The following is a 15669-nucleotide window of genomic DNA, read 5'->3' as shown; positions in this document are numbered from 1 at the left end:
CTCCCCGCGCGGGCAGGCCGGAAGTGGCGGCTGCGGACTCCAACACCCAGCGTGCACCGGGGCGCCGCGCGGCTGCGCGGGCTGGCGGGGCGGGGGCGCTGGTGGTGCCGGGCGGGGGGCAGTGGCACTGGTTACACAGCATCACAGGATCGCAGGGTCGACTGGGTTGGAAAAGACCTCAGAGATCATCAAGTCCAACACTTGGTCCAACTCCAGTCCATTGACTAGATCATGGCACTAAGTGCCATGTCCAATTTCAGTTTAAAAACCTCCAGGGACGGCGAGTCCACCACCTCCCTGGGCAGGCCGTTCCAATGCCTGACCACTCTCTCCGTAAAGAATTTATTTCTAATATCCAGTCTAAATTTCCCCTGGAAGAGTTTAAGCCCATGCCCCCTTGTCCTATTGCTGACTGCCTGGGAGAAGAGACCAATCCCCACCTGGCTAGAACTTCCCTTCAAGTAGTTATAGAGAGTGATGAGGTCACCTCTGAGCCTCCTCTTCTCCAGACTAAACAACCCCAGCTCCCTCAGCCTCTCCCCATAGGTCTTGTGCTCAAGTTCCTTCACCAGTCGTGTTGCTCTTCTCTGGACCCGCTCCAGCACTTCAATGTCTTTCCTGAACTGAGGGGCCCAGAACTGAACACAATACTCCAGGTGTGGCCTCACCAATGCAGAGTACAGGAGAAGGATCACTGCCCTTGTCCTGCTGACCACGCTATTTTTGATACAGGACAGGATACCATTGGCCTTCTGGCCACCTGGGCACACTGTTGGCTCATGTAGAGTTTCCTGTCAATTAGTACCCCCAGGTCCCTTTCTGTCTGACTGCTCTCCAGCCACTCTGTGCCCAGCCTGTAGCGCTGCAGGGGGTTCTTGTGGCCAAAGTGCAGGACCCGGCACTTGGCCTTGTTGAACTTCATCCCATTGCTAATTGCTAATTTTAGGTACCAGCAGTGGCAGTGGGGACCTGTCCCGTGCTCGTTAATCAGAAAAAAGGTTGCTGCTGTCCAAGCTGGCATCTTTTTTATTCCTCAGTGCTTGGATTTCTTCTTACCTGCCACTGTGGCTGTGGAAGTAATGGCTTCAGCTGCTTTTCACAGAATCATCTAGGTTGGAAAGACCTTTAAGGTCAAGTTCAACTGTAAACCTAACACTGCCAATTCCACCTCTAAACTATGTCCATAGGAACCTCATCTGTATGTCTTTTAAACACCTCTAGGGATGGTGACTCCATCTCTGCCCTGGGCAGCCTGTTCCAATGCCTGCCAACCCTTTCCATGAAGAACTTTTTCCTAATATCCAATCTGAACCTCCTCTGGAGCAACATGAGGCTGTTTGCTTTCCATATCACCCGTTATTTGGGAGAAGAGACCAACACCCACCTCACTACAACCTCTTTTCAAGTAGTTGTCGAGAGGGGTGAGGTCAGGCCTCAGCCTCCTTTTCTCCAGAGTAAATTTTCATTAACTGTTTTTGCGGCACGTGACTCTTGCACATATTTCCTTCACAGCTACTCCTCAGAGTGCCAGAGTTAAATTCAGCCACAAAGCGTGTTTAAGAACTTGACTGAACTATACCCAGAAGGTTTTACTGCGCAGAAATACATATTGAGAAACCTGCATGCTTCCTGGAAAGTGTGTGTGTGGTGTTATCTTCCATCCTCATTCTTGATTCTTCTTTTCAAAACCTGACAGATATGTGCTGCTTGTAGGAAATTAGTGACATTACCTCAACAAATATTTTTTTCAGAATTATAATAATAGTCAGGTCCTGTAAAGATTAGAAATTAATGTATTCAGCCCATGAAGGATTGGATTATTGGCAACCCTGACCTGACCTTTTCCCCGTGAGCCTGCTCGAGCGTTAACTGCCTACAGCCATCATGATGGATGCATCTGGTGGTCAGCAGGATGGCAAGTAGCATCACCAGTTATTTATGTAGGCATGGAGTCCAAACTCTTTAAAAGAATGGGCTGGTGACAACTGGAATAATTGGGAAGCAGTTAAAGACCACCTAAAAGTAATTATGGGCACAAAAGATGGAAAAGGGAAAGGGTTAACTGCAAGATGCTAGGGGCTAACGCTCAAAATGCCAACAAGAAACTCCCTTTATGGGCAGAATTAATACACAGCATTGTTAACTGCAGCTGTGAAATGGGCTGGGAAGATGCACCAGCTGAAAAACAAAACCTGAAGCCCTAGGAGGAGATGGCAAAGTAATGCCTGTGAAACAGGCAACAGAGACTCTATCAAATGGAAACAAATTTTAAAACATACAAACAGACTCTGGAATGGAGAAATGAATTATGGAGAAATGCATTAGCCCTCGGCATTCCCAGAGCCACGATTCAAGTTCAGCCTACTACTGTTATCTTGAGATAAGAGCGAAACGAAGGGAAGGACCTTCAACTCCTTCAGTGGCAGTCCCCAGAACTGGAGACAACCACTTCCTCCCCTTGAGGGAGGAATTGCAGGGCATGAAGAAATGTCTGGGAGGCAATTGGGCCTGCCTGTCTGAAAAGTGGAGGCTTATCAGTGGATAAGTGATGATGGCCCATATATTTTGATTCCTGTTGGTCCTCAAGGATGCTTGGTGAAGTTTTTAATAGATATGGAGGCACAGATTTCAATACTAACACAAGAAGATGCTGAGAGGCTGAGCATGTGATCCACATAGCAGAGTTAAGATGATCGGTGTGAAGAGACCAAGTGTTGTGTGTCGAACTGCCAAGGTCAATTTATGAATCCTGGGCAAGAAGCGCATGATGACTACTGGCTTTGCAATTAAAGAACATCATGAAAATATTTTATGTTTTGATGTTTTAAATGGACCAATCTGATTCAAAAATTACTAAAGCACCACAATATCTGATTTCTGCTATGGCACAAAATGGGATTTCTGAAGTCAAAGCTGATTTGGACAGATGACTCCCCATATAACTCACCTGTCTGGCCAGTTCAGAAACCAGAGAGGAGGTGGCGTTGAAGAGCTGATTATCAGCACCAGAATGCTAGTACAGCCCTGCTAACAGCTGCTGTACCAGACATTAAAACAGCTACTTTGCAAGCAGTTGCACACCCATGTATGGCAGGACTAGAGGCAATAGATACATTCATTATGATTCCCTTGAAGGAGGAAGATAGAAATTTACTCCCACTTGGGAGGGAATACAATATACCTTTAACAGACTCCCACAGGTATAAACACTCACCCACAATTGCTTATGCTGCACTTGCTGAACTTTTACAGACAGTCTTACTCCCACAAGGTGTGAAACTTTACCAATATCTAGATGATATTCTGATTGGAGGAACTTTCCCTGAGAAGGTAGGGGAAGCGGCAGCAGCAGTATGGCAAACACTAAATAAAGCAGAAATTGAGATACCACACAGAAAATGACAGGGACCAAGTAAAGAAGGAAAATTTGTAGGTACTTGGTGTGTAACAGGCAGTGCAGTGATTCCTCCAGATACCACAAGAAAAACTGAAGGGCTGCAAGGAAGGAGATAGAACAACTAATGGAAATTCTAGGATGTTGGGGGAAGCATGTACCTGAATTTTCTATGATCTCCTATTTATTACACTCACTCTTACAGAAAGGCAAACCCTGGGAGTGAAAGTTAGAACATAAAAAGGCAGTAAAAACTGTAACTGAAGAATTAAAAACATATCAGCCACTGGGACCAGTACACCTGGGAGACCCTATTATAGCCCAGTGGAGTTTCACCAACTATGTTACTTACTGTAACAGGTTCTAAATTGTCCCTGATGGGCCAAAAAGCCTTTAATTGTTCAGCTCAACCACATTTAAAGAAAGAGTACAATGATATCCTGAACAGAAAAGGGACTTTTATCTTTAGTACAAGCAGTTAAACAAGTTGAGAAAATACATCAGGCATAAACTGTGCAAACTAGAGGACCATTAAATTTACTAGAAGCAATTCTAAGGGGAACGGCCCTGAGAAGGTGTTGCACAAAAACCCACTATCAGAAAATGGTATGCCTACCTACCAGTAGTTGCAGGAAATATGCAATTAACTGGTCATGCTAAGGTTTCTAAATTTCAGGTGCCCATAAACACAGATGCTTTAGTGTTACAAAAACCTTTTAAACCTTTGCCCATTCTGGATGCACTGCGCCTCACTGAGGGTACTCCAACAGAAAACAGGTGTTTTACAGATGCTTCAGAAAAAAGGGTCAATGGTAAATGGCAATATAAGGCTGTTGAATTCAATATAACAACAGGCAAACAAGTAATAGAAGGTGAAGAAAATGCACAAGTGGGAGAAATAAGAGCAGTTGTTTTGGCAGCACAGAATGGAGCAAAAGTCATATATGTAGAGTCTTATGCTGTGTGGGCCAGTGCCACACAGTGCCTCTGTCAATGGAAATCCTTGAACTGGAAAGTGAATAGATCCCCTGTTTGGAGAAACAAAGATTGGCAGATATTACTAGATATAGCCAGGAAAACACCTTTCAAGATGGGATGGGTAAAAGCTCATGCTAAGGATAATCAACAAGCCATAAAGTGGAATCAAAAAGTAGATAAGCTAACTAAAATTAGGAAAATCACCTTAAATCCTGAGTGGTATCAACTGGTAGAATAGTTAGATCAAAACCCAGGCCACACAGGTAAAGAAGCACTTTGCTGCACAGAGTAAAAACTGACGTGTAAACAGAAAAACTTGTGAAACTCTTCTGACAGATTGCCTCCAGTGTAGACCAAAATTACAAACAGATCATACTGCCAAAGCACAACCTCCCACCTATCAATGAAGGAAAAACTTTATGGTCTACATGTCAAATTGATTATGTCAGACCATTCAAATCCTGTGTGAGATACCGATACGTCCTCACAGGAGTGAAAGTAATCTCCAGCTTCTTTATGGCAGCTAAGTGTCAGAAAGCTGATGGATGAAATAAAGTGTAAGGGCTACAGTTTTGTTCCTTAAATCTGCCTACTCCTGATGTTATCCAAAAGGATAATGGTTCACATTTTTCGTTTAAGGGGAAGTGCAAGATCGGGCAAAACAAGAGGGAATTAAATGGGTATTCCACACCCCATACTACCCTCAATCAAGTGGGATGGTAGAAACAGCTAATGGCTTATTGAAAAGTAATCCCAAACCACATCAGTTTAATAATCGATATGGGCCTACAGGAAGCCTTGTAAACTGGGCATTCTTTGCAAAAACTGAGCTTAGAGCTCCACTTAGTGGGAAACGAGAATATCTGACAGGGTTACAGCCAGGACTACCTGTGATGGCCGATCTACCATCCACTGGTACTGTGCCTGTGACTTTAACTCAACCTTGTGACCCACTTGCCTGGGAAGCTACTGATAGCAGTGGTGCACAACATAGAGTTAGTGCAAGATTGATTCTTTTCCTTCTTTTTAATGGGGTAACCTGTTCAGACTCCCTCTGATGAAACAAGTCTCTTTTTTCTCTTACAGTGCCTTACAGGAAGGCAAACAGAAATGCTGTATTGATGTTACTATGCTAAACCCTAACAATGCTGCTTTTCCTAAGCTGTGGTCAAAGAACCCTAGAGTGGGATCAAGCTTGTGTTATGCACTTGGTGCAGCCCAGAATAATATTTCCCCAGCTCTCAGCTGTATCCAAGCTCAACTGTGGATGCACTCTATGGTAGCAGCAGAGAAGAGGGTAAAGAGGACACCTTACCCACTGAAATTTGAAATGCAATTTCAGATAATGCGACTAAATTTGAAAATGAATTCTACTCCTGGTGGTATTTAGTCAATTTTACTTATGACCCCATCCAAAAAAGGCCACAGCTTTTGTCTTAACAATACGGAGTGCTTCATTGTACACCATATACCCAATCATTGTGTTAGCATTAAATTACAATGGAGCTATACTCTCTCTCCATTAGAACATAGAGTATGGGCCCTACAAAATGGAAACAAATGGCAAACTGGTGATGTTATTGCATGCATTGTACAGGAACAACAAGGATTTATTCGTGTGAGTAATACCATCAAAGCCTAAGACATTTGTCTTGACACCAGACAAAATGTTTGACATTTTGAAATTCATCCTGATTAAATCCCTGAAACTGTACTTGTATATATATTGGAAAAGGATGTGTTCATATGGGAATCCTTTGTGATTTTATATTTGTAGATAACATTACTATAGATACGAGTAATCACTCAAATATTTGTGTTTGTAACTTTACTAAAATAGTATATTCAGCTCCTGTTACATCATATCAATTGTTACATTCTAGACAGACATTGAGTCAAGATTTATTACCTACCCCCATCAGAGTGAAGCTTACATTGGTGAAGAAGCTACTGCAACATAAAGACTTGTGTCAATGGCTAGAATGCGTCCGAAACAATGGACACAAAACTCTAATCACAGTTCATCATGATACAGAATAGATGCACCATGTCTTGGAAAGAGTGAAGAAGGATGTAGAACATCATTGTTGGGAAACTCTTCTGGAATGGTCACCAACAGCAATGGGAGCTTTTAATTTCATCTTTCACACCGTTGTGATTTTACTAACTCCAACATTAATGTGTCTACTGCCTGTAATCATCCTGTATATAAAGGTTCAATACATGATAAAACAAATAACCCAACTTCAACCATCCAAAACATACAAATTAACACAAAACAAATAGTACCTCACTACCTACTTACCGTGGATCAATAAGCACACAAACTATCAATATATTGTTTATGGTACAGAGGCAAGAGGTGACCATACCACCACTCTGTGAGGGTAAGGTGAATTGACTACAGTCACAGGGTGGAACGTGATGATGTGCTCCCTCTCTGCCCTGACCTGACCTTTGCCCATAACCCTGCTCAAGTGATAACCTCCAGTGGAGGTCATGATGGATACATCTGTTGTCATGGAAGCATCTGTTTATGATGGGTGCGTCTGGCTCAGTGGATTTAGAGGAGACAGATAACAATACAATAGCCAAGGGCTAATTTATGGCAATGCACCCACCTAACCTCAGTGCTGGTCAATATCCTGCTCTGAGAAGGAGTTTAGAATGCAGGGGGGTCCTCTCTGAAATTCATGACTCAACAGGAGGGTCTCACTAAGAGTTTTGTCTGACCCTGTCCTCTATGCAGTAAATAATCAAGTGTACCTTGTCACTGAATCTTGTTAAACCACTGTTGCATTTACCACTGAACTTTGTTAAGTCACTGCTTTATATCAATAAAGTATACTGCTACTGCTCTCTTGTGAGTGAAGTGCATCACTCTCTCTGTGACAAACCTCCAGTATTTTATTCTGCTTTTGACGCTCCAAGTTTATCTGTGGATGGATCTGCTTCTTCCAAGTCTGCAAATTCTTGCTCTATAACTGGCTTCAATATTTTCTCGACTTGTGTAAGTCTTTTTTTCAGTTTCTGTTGTGCAGCTTCATACTCAGCCAACAACCTGGCAAACTTTGTTTGTAATCTGTCCATTGCTCTTTCCATATAGGTGACCTTCTCTTCCAGATCTTTAGGATCACTTCCTAAATTTGCAACTTCGATGTCCAGCAACCCATCTTTCATTAGGATTTGCTTGCCTTTTTCTTCCAGCATAGCCTTTGCATCTGGATACTCTGTTAAAGCCTCCATGAGATCATCTTTAGACAAACAAAACAAGTCAGAGTATCCAATACTTCTAATATTGGCTGTTCTTCGATTGCCAGCTTTGCTCCCTTTGATATTAAGAATGCTGATTTCTCCAAAATAGCTGCCATCACTTAGGACCACAAATTGAGTAACTCCATCATCAGCGACTACTGCCAGTTTGCCTTCTTTGATAATGTACATCTCTCGTCCAATATCTCCTTTTCTGCAAATATAGTCTCCAGGACTGTATACTTGCGGCTGGAGTTTCAGAACCAGTTCAACCAACAGACCAGCTTCACAATCTGCAAAAATCCGAACTTTTTTTAGTGTTTCCAGGTGAACATTGATTGCAATCTCTGCTCTTAGTTTATCTGGCAGATACTTCAAGACTTCCCTTTCATCCACAGCCTTTTTGTTTGTCCACAGGTAGTCAAACCACTTTATAACTCTTTTCTCCATGTCTTTACTCACATTCCGAAAGTGCATATACTGCTTGATAGCATCAATCCTTGCCTGAAACTCTGCCCTTGCAGCATTCATGTTGGAGATCATAGAGCCCACGTTACCAACGATGGTAGCAAAAATCAATACTCCAACCAAGAAGTCAACGACCACAAAGAAATACTCAGAATCTCTTACAGGAGGGGGTGTTTCACCAATAGTAGTCAAGGTCAGTGTTGACCAGTAGAGACTGTAGACATACTTTCTAGTCAGACGGGCAAATTCAGGATCAGAGGTGTTGGGGTAGACCCATGTGTCAGCCCCAAATCCAATGGCTTTCGAGATTGAGTAGTACACACAGGCGTTCCAGTGAATAATAATCACAATGTACATGACAAGGTTAGAGATCCTGAAGATATTTGGGTAGTTTGTCCTTGTTTCTGTTCGCTGGAAGAATTCAAACATCCGAGCTACTCTGAGTAGTCTGTTGATTCTTAATTCTGGGTAATTCAGTCCTAACTTAAAGTATAAGAGATCCGTTGGTATGATTGACAGAAAATCTAATTTGAATTGAAAGGATGTCTTATATTTCTCTCGAAGCTTTTCTTCTTCTTTCACCAGAAGACCTTGCTCTAGGTAACCTAAAATCAAATGGTAAATAATAAAAAATGTCACAACTTCAACTGTGTTGTGTTTAATGTCAATGCAAATCTACTTTGAAAAATATTTTTTGTGAAAGTTCCGGATGGTATACAATTTCTCTTACTTTTTAATAAGCAATTTCTTATTTCAAAATATTCAACATAGTACTATATGTTTCAGCTTGAACTAAACTACACAGCTTTGAAAAGTAAACATTTTGAGCTCTGATTCTTTCCCTCCACTCTTCCACTATTGCAAATGTCTGGAGACACCTCCCCCTGCATCCTTTGCCCCCCCAACATAAACAAAAACCAAACCAAACCAAACCAACAACCAACCAACCAAACCAAACCAAACAAACACAAAAAAGGGTGTTTAAAGAGGGAAAATACTTTGAACATGGGAATTTCAGTTCTGTATTGAGTGTATCTACTCAATAGCTCTGAATATAAGATAAGATTTCAAATGAAACAGTTGCAGTTGAAGTTAATTGGATGTCTTGCTTGCTCAATGGTCTTGAAAAATCAAGCAAATACTTGAATCTCCTTAAATACAAAATCCAGATTTAGGTGCTACTTTTTTCAGAACCCTGATTCTCACTTGGCTGCGTTGCATATTTATTTTGTCTGGTTGAGTCAGCCACAGGCAGAACAGCTTGTTTCTAGATTACCTCATGCCTAGTTTACCTCAGGCTTTATGTATTCTTTGAGTAAAATATCAGAGTTTCTCCTGGTTTTACAGGTCACAGACTACAGTCTTTCAGAGACTGATCTCAATGTCTTTTTCACTATTGCACCTCATCAAGGGTACCCAAAAAATAAGAGTAGTAGTCTGAATATTTTAAACCACCTGACACAAATACAGAAAAGAGCAATAATTAACCATTGAGTATACTTACCTGTTCTTGTCCGTACAAACATGTCAGCAACATAGACGGCATCAGAAATGTAATCAATAATAAACCATATCGCTAAGTAGTCATGCTGAAGCTCATCAAAACAGGCTCTGAATGGGAAAATATGAAAGTAAATTACTATGAAATGAAAATTAAATATTTGCATGAAATCAGTGATGAAGAAAATATTTTAAAAATCTATTTAGGGTTACTATGATTTGCCGGAAGTTTTATATAGTCATTAAAGGCATACATCACCTAGCAATAATCATGGTCCAATTGTACATGACAGGCATTGTGATGCAAAACAACCAGTTATAATACATGTTTCCTGCTGGATCAATAATGAAAATATCTTTCTTCTTCCTAAGTGATAGGAAGAAAAAAAAAAAGGAGATCTAATGAGAAACTTAAAATAAAAATAACAATTTCAAAGAAAGGTATTCCAAAAATTGCTACTCTAAAATAAATGGTCTTTATCAAAGTTACGCTTCCTTGCTTGACTGTATGGAGAACACGAAGTTGCTTGTTAGGCATGACTTGGGATGCACACTTTGGAATCTGAATTTTGCAGCATGTCCCACTTCTGTTTATGGTGGCACATGTAATTTCAACCTTTTTACATTTATTTGTTTCCTACCCAATTAGTGGTCTTGTCTGATAATTGATTTTATCATCTTTCAAAAAATAAAATCATTATACAACTACCAATGTTTAAATAAGTGAGACAAATTATGTCTTTCTCACTGGGAAAAGTCTAGCTCTGAGAAAGATGAAACATTGGCATCATTTAGATAAAGAAACCAAAGCATGTGAAATCATACAATACAAGTTCCTACTGCACTATTTTAAGTTTCTTTTCCTTGGCCAGAAAATTATTAATTTACCAAGCAAGAGTTAGAGCAAGAACTTTTAGGTCATAGAAGAGTTAACTTGCTTGTAGGTGCAGAAGAGATTGCTTTACACTGGCACAGCTTTTGCTGCAGGGTCTTCTCCAAAAAATACGGGAGTATAAGCATCTTGTTTACAGGATGTCCATTAATGGATTCAGTTTTACATCAAAAGCAATTCTATTATACTAACATAGCAGGATGTAAATTAAAATACTCACTCTTCTTTATTTTCTTTCTTCTTGGACTTATCTTTATTTTTGGTTTTCTCCTTTTTTTCCTTGTTCTTTTGTGTTTCTCCATCCTTGCTTTTTTCTGTCTTGCTAAGAAATAGATTTACGTTTTCAGTTGTAACGGACTATGTTAAAACATATTCAGAAGCAAATTAAAAGTCTTAGAAATAGTAGTACTATTACTCTTTGTCTTACCTCTTCTTTTCTTTTTTCTTTTTCTTCTCCTCTCTAAGGAAAAGAAAAATATGATAGGCTTATGGGATGCACATAGCCATTGCTTACACATTTATTTATTAGAATAATTTTAATTCTGTAAAGATAACATTATACTCAGCTGTTTGGCCTTCGAAAATTGGTTTGCTTATAGTATTCACATAGAACTACTTTTATTTTAAATTTATATATATAATGCCAATGACTTTGGTATTGAGAATGATCATCATAATTGATGTGCATGAAGTTCAAATGTACATGCAGTCTCTTTTGGGGTTACTTGAATGACACAACTGTTTATAAAGAAGTTCTTAGATATATATATAATTATTTTTCATTGCTACTTAAACAACCAATATTGCAGTACTCCCATTTTATGAAATCACAAAGATACTTACTTGTCTTTATTACTATTGTTGTTAATATTATAGCGTGCAAATGCACCAGGTAGATACCATTGCCTAGGGAACAGCAAAGAAACCACATTTGTATGATATCTACTTAAATAAACAAATAAATAATCTAAATTGACATGGACTGTTTTTCACCATTTTAGTCATGGGCTAAGTTATCTAAGGAAATTGAAAGAACACATATTTTAATCTCCTAAATTTTACAATAAGCAATATATCACAAAAAACTTAATTTATTAACAGAGGGTGAAGAAAATTATATGATGGGAAGTATCTATGCTTAGCTAATCCCATGCAAATTATGAAAGAAAAAAACACAAAACCACAAACAAACAAAAACCAAACAGCAAACAAATAAAAAACAAGCACAAAACAAACAAAAGCCTAAACCAACAAACTAACACCCACCCCCCCAGCCCCTCCCCACCAACCAAATGAACAAAAAAACTCAACCAATCAAACAAAAATTGGACACAAAAAGGCAAATTTGACACACCTGTTTTCCCTTTTGTCCCTTGGTCCAGGGTCTTCACTGGTGTCTTGCACCACCACGCTGGGAATAATTGTATGGGAGTGATGGGTCTCAATCACTCCTACCTTCATGGTCTAGTTTGTCTTACCTTGGCAACTGAGGAAGACTAATTTAAAAAAACCTCAAGTCATTTCACAACTAGCAGAAGTAACAGGCATTTTTCTTTCTGAAAGATGAATCCTTTATATCCTTGCTTCCCCCAAAACCAACAATTGTATTTCCAATTTCCTCTCGCCCATGACATTCCCAGCAGACAGGAAAGGGCACTGTGGATGCTTCGGTGTGCTGAATGACCAGGCAAATGCTACTAAAAAGAATGTTCTAAACATCTTTGTCTTAGAGGAAACGTTAATTTAGATCTTTCTCCTGAGCCTAATCACACACTTTGAAAATACTTAAACAACTGTGTTTGAAGTGTCTACTGCTGTTTCATTTGGTTTTGAACCAAAGCCTCATAATTTATTGTATCAGGATGGATAAATAGATTCATGTACAGGTGACATCTTGAAAACCAAACTAGGAAGCATCCAATGGTTGGATGTCCAAAGAAATTTCGATATGTCTGACATCTGAGAGTTATACTCCGTTGAGAGCAAAGGGTAGGTTCTGTAACTAGGAACTTGAAAAGCATTGTAGTAGAGTCCCCTTACTGATATAGCAAGTCAGACATAAATACCTAAATGGAAATGTCAGTGGCTGTTCATGTCTGGTTTGTTCCTATCAATATTTTTAAAAATTATAAGTTGTAGTGAACATAACTTCTGCTCACCCTTTTTGCCACTATTCTTAGAACTTTATGAGTTACATCTCATCATCAATGAGACTGCCAGCTCTTTGGGCATGAATTGTGTCTTCAAGTGTGATCTGCTCTTGACAGGGCCTTTTAGATAGGATTATAAAACAGATGTTATCCACTGCAGTAACAAAATCCCTGCACATATGAAGTGAGAGTATAAAGATGTCTGTAAGCCACAAAATGACAAAGGAGCAGCTATACCACTAATAAATGAAGTCAAATGCCACAGAATGAATCAGTCTTAAAGAAAGTACTTCCATTCTGTAGTCAAGTACACTGCAAAAGAGAAGCTGCTGCATTATTGCCAGACTTACCTGACTTTGGTTTTTAGTCAATAAAACTAAAAATATTCCTATGCAGGAAACAGGAGAGGATCCCCATGTTTCCAGCAGTCATCACATATGAATGACACCTGGTGCAAAAAATAATACAGCAATATACAAAATTCTGCAAAACAGAAAGATAACTATTGAAGATTATGACGTGTTCTTCCACGAACAGTCCTAAATGTAGTCCAGAATTGCTGGTCAGTCTTTAAATGCTTAAAAGCAAGGATCTGGTCTAAGGTGTCACATTGAAAGATTCTAAGTTTCTAAGGTATTGTAAACATTAGGTTAGATTCACCAGGAGACTAAAAGCTGCAACAGGATTTCCACTGACTTACTTCAAGGATAAATTGTGTTTGAAAGTATGGAGATTGAAAGTACACCAGGTTGAATTAAGCAGCTTTATGTCTGCTTACAGATGGTCTGAAAGCTCTGCTAATGCTGGCACACAAAATTCCATCCTGATTTAGCCTATATCCTCCACAGAGACACGCTGGAGTCGACAGAGCTGACAAATACTGGTGCAAAATAAAGCTGTGTTCAACCACTTCTAGTTACTCGGCACTAGACAAATACAAATGTGTTCATCTCAAGGAAAATCATTCCTCCAACAGAGAAGGCTCTAAACCAGTTAGGTCACATTAGGAGTCCCAGTACCAGCATTTCTACAGTGACACTCATTTTTCTTGTTTACCTTCGTTCTTTGAGTCTTATTTCATTTTAAAAGAAGAAAAAAAATATCTTTGACTGTGTGCTATCCAGATATACTGATCTGCAGATGCACTGGAAGTTAAGGACAATGAGAAGTGTGGTAAAATAGGACATGTACAGAAATCCACACCCATCCAGAGGACATAGCCTGGAGGCTGGGGAAAAATCTGTATACTCTACATTTCCCTGTTCTTAAAGTAAACAGGATTTTCTGTGCATTTTTGCAAATAACCAGATTTCTCTGGCTCTGTTAGTGTCTATTGTAAGTGGAAGCACCGTGGGGTGCTTTGTGTTCTGCTGAAGGAGCCATGGCAGCCAAGCATAGGACTTGCTGGGAAAGAGGAGCTGCCATTTGGAGCAGGACTGGAGGTTTCATCTTACTGGAAACATTAAATGGGCATAAAAATCAGAAGTTTTTACTTCCCTGTAGTCTCAAAATACCAAATCTGAATGTCAGGCTCCGGTGACTGCTGTACCAGTTGCTCCTCTTGTCCATTGGTCTGGATATATAGCACAAGAATACAGTCAAATTCAATTAGTCTCTGAGCTAATTGTGGCAGGGGTAGAAATTCTTGAGTCTATGACACAGAAATGCTGATGCAGCATGTGCCCAGTGCAAGCTCAATAGACATTGCAACTGCTTCTGGTTTGGGGGCCATGGTTACCTCAGTAAAGCATTTGTATGACAAAACCCCAACACTAGGAACAGTAGAATATGTCCTGTCAAACCCAGTGAGTCCAGAACTCACCTTATTGCATTTTTTATTGTTTTATAGAGGTTTTTCAAACAATATTTCTGATAGTTTTTACTAAGTTGTGCCAGCACCATGTTTCCTACTCTCTAGTCACACAAATTTTACTTAAACTGATACACTGTCCCAAATTGTTACACTGCTTTTATTTTAATAATTCAATGCTCATTTTCACATATTGAGGTAGTGAGTTTAAAAGGTAATAAAGGGAAATGCCTGCTTTACACGTATTTTAGATTTTTGCCATATTGCTTTTACTGTGTCATCACAAATAGTTTGCTTTTAGGACCTTGGATTTTTAAATGTGACTACTATGATAAGCACCTGAGTTTTCAAACATTATGACCTAAAAACTAATTGTATGAATTACTACACACCAAAATCTTCAGGGCTGCACGAAAATGAAGGCAGTATTATCCTTTTACAAGATTGCTGTGAATGGAAGATCAGCTTCCACCTCTTCTCTTTTAATTTACCCATTTCCCACTCACTTACTGACCCACTATATTCACTTATCTAGTCGTTATTTTCAGAGAGAAAATGCTTTGAGTAAGGATGTCCTGGAACAGAATTTGGCATCATATAAAAGTCTACCTTTTTTTCTTTACAAAAAACAGCAAAAAACTTCATTAAAGTTGAGATCTGCAGCATGTTACAGCAAAATCTCTCTTTTATAACATGCATAGTCCTTAGCAGTTCTGCAATAAACAGTTTCATTAGTGTGCATGCTTACCTTGGGAATGTAATCTGCTGCTTCCAATAGTGATTTCAGTCCTTTAAATCAGCCACGTTTCCTTATTAAATAAGCAGAGCCACCACGAAAAGCTAAATATAATCAACATTTCATAAATAAATCCCCTATTGATTGATTTCTCAAACAGCCAGTGCCATGTGCAGTTCTCTGAATTATTCCCAAGGAAGGACATGTATATTAGAGGAGGATTTCCTTGACCTAGTGATGGATTTTGAGATTTAGAGAGAGATGAAAGTGACAGTGGCAGCCACTATTATCCCTCACCTGAGCAGAAGCTTACTAGCCCTATCAACACGCACAAGAAGTGACAAATATTGGAGCGTACTCTGTCCTGAAACTAAAAACATGTTGTTGTAAATGGCTATATATTCAGCATTGTCTGCTGGCCCAGCTTCTTAATATTGCAGATGCCTTTTTACTGTAGTAACAAGTCTTTACTAGAATAGGTAAAACACA

The 15669-nt window shown here is 39.5% G+C and overlaps 1 protein-coding gene across 1 annotated transcript; it reads right to left on the bottom strand.

Moving 5' to 3' along the window:
* Nucleotides 1–7279: 7279 nt before the first annotated feature.
* CNGA1 (cyclic nucleotide gated channel subunit alpha 1) lies at nt 7280–11945 on the bottom strand (the record flags this gene model as incomplete). Its single annotated transcript, XM_080344008.1, has 7 exons — nt 7280–8697; nt 9597–9703; nt 9852–9959; nt 10705–10806; nt 10912–10944; nt 11328–11390; nt 11839–11945. 7 exons carry the CDS (start codon nt 11943–11945, stop codon nt 7280–7282), a joined length of 1938 nt encoding a protein of 645 aa, XP_080200134.1.
* Between the last annotated feature and the right edge of the window lie 3724 nt (nt 11946–15669).

This window comes from Nesoenas mayeri (genome assembly GCF_963082525.1).
Source record: "Nesoenas mayeri genome assembly, chromosome: 4".
Lineage (NCBI taxonomy): Eukaryota > Metazoa > Chordata > Aves > Columbiformes > Columbidae > Nesoenas > Nesoenas mayeri.
Note: the sequence above shows the minus strand (reverse complement) of the source record. Positions and strands in the feature narration are given on the sequence as shown.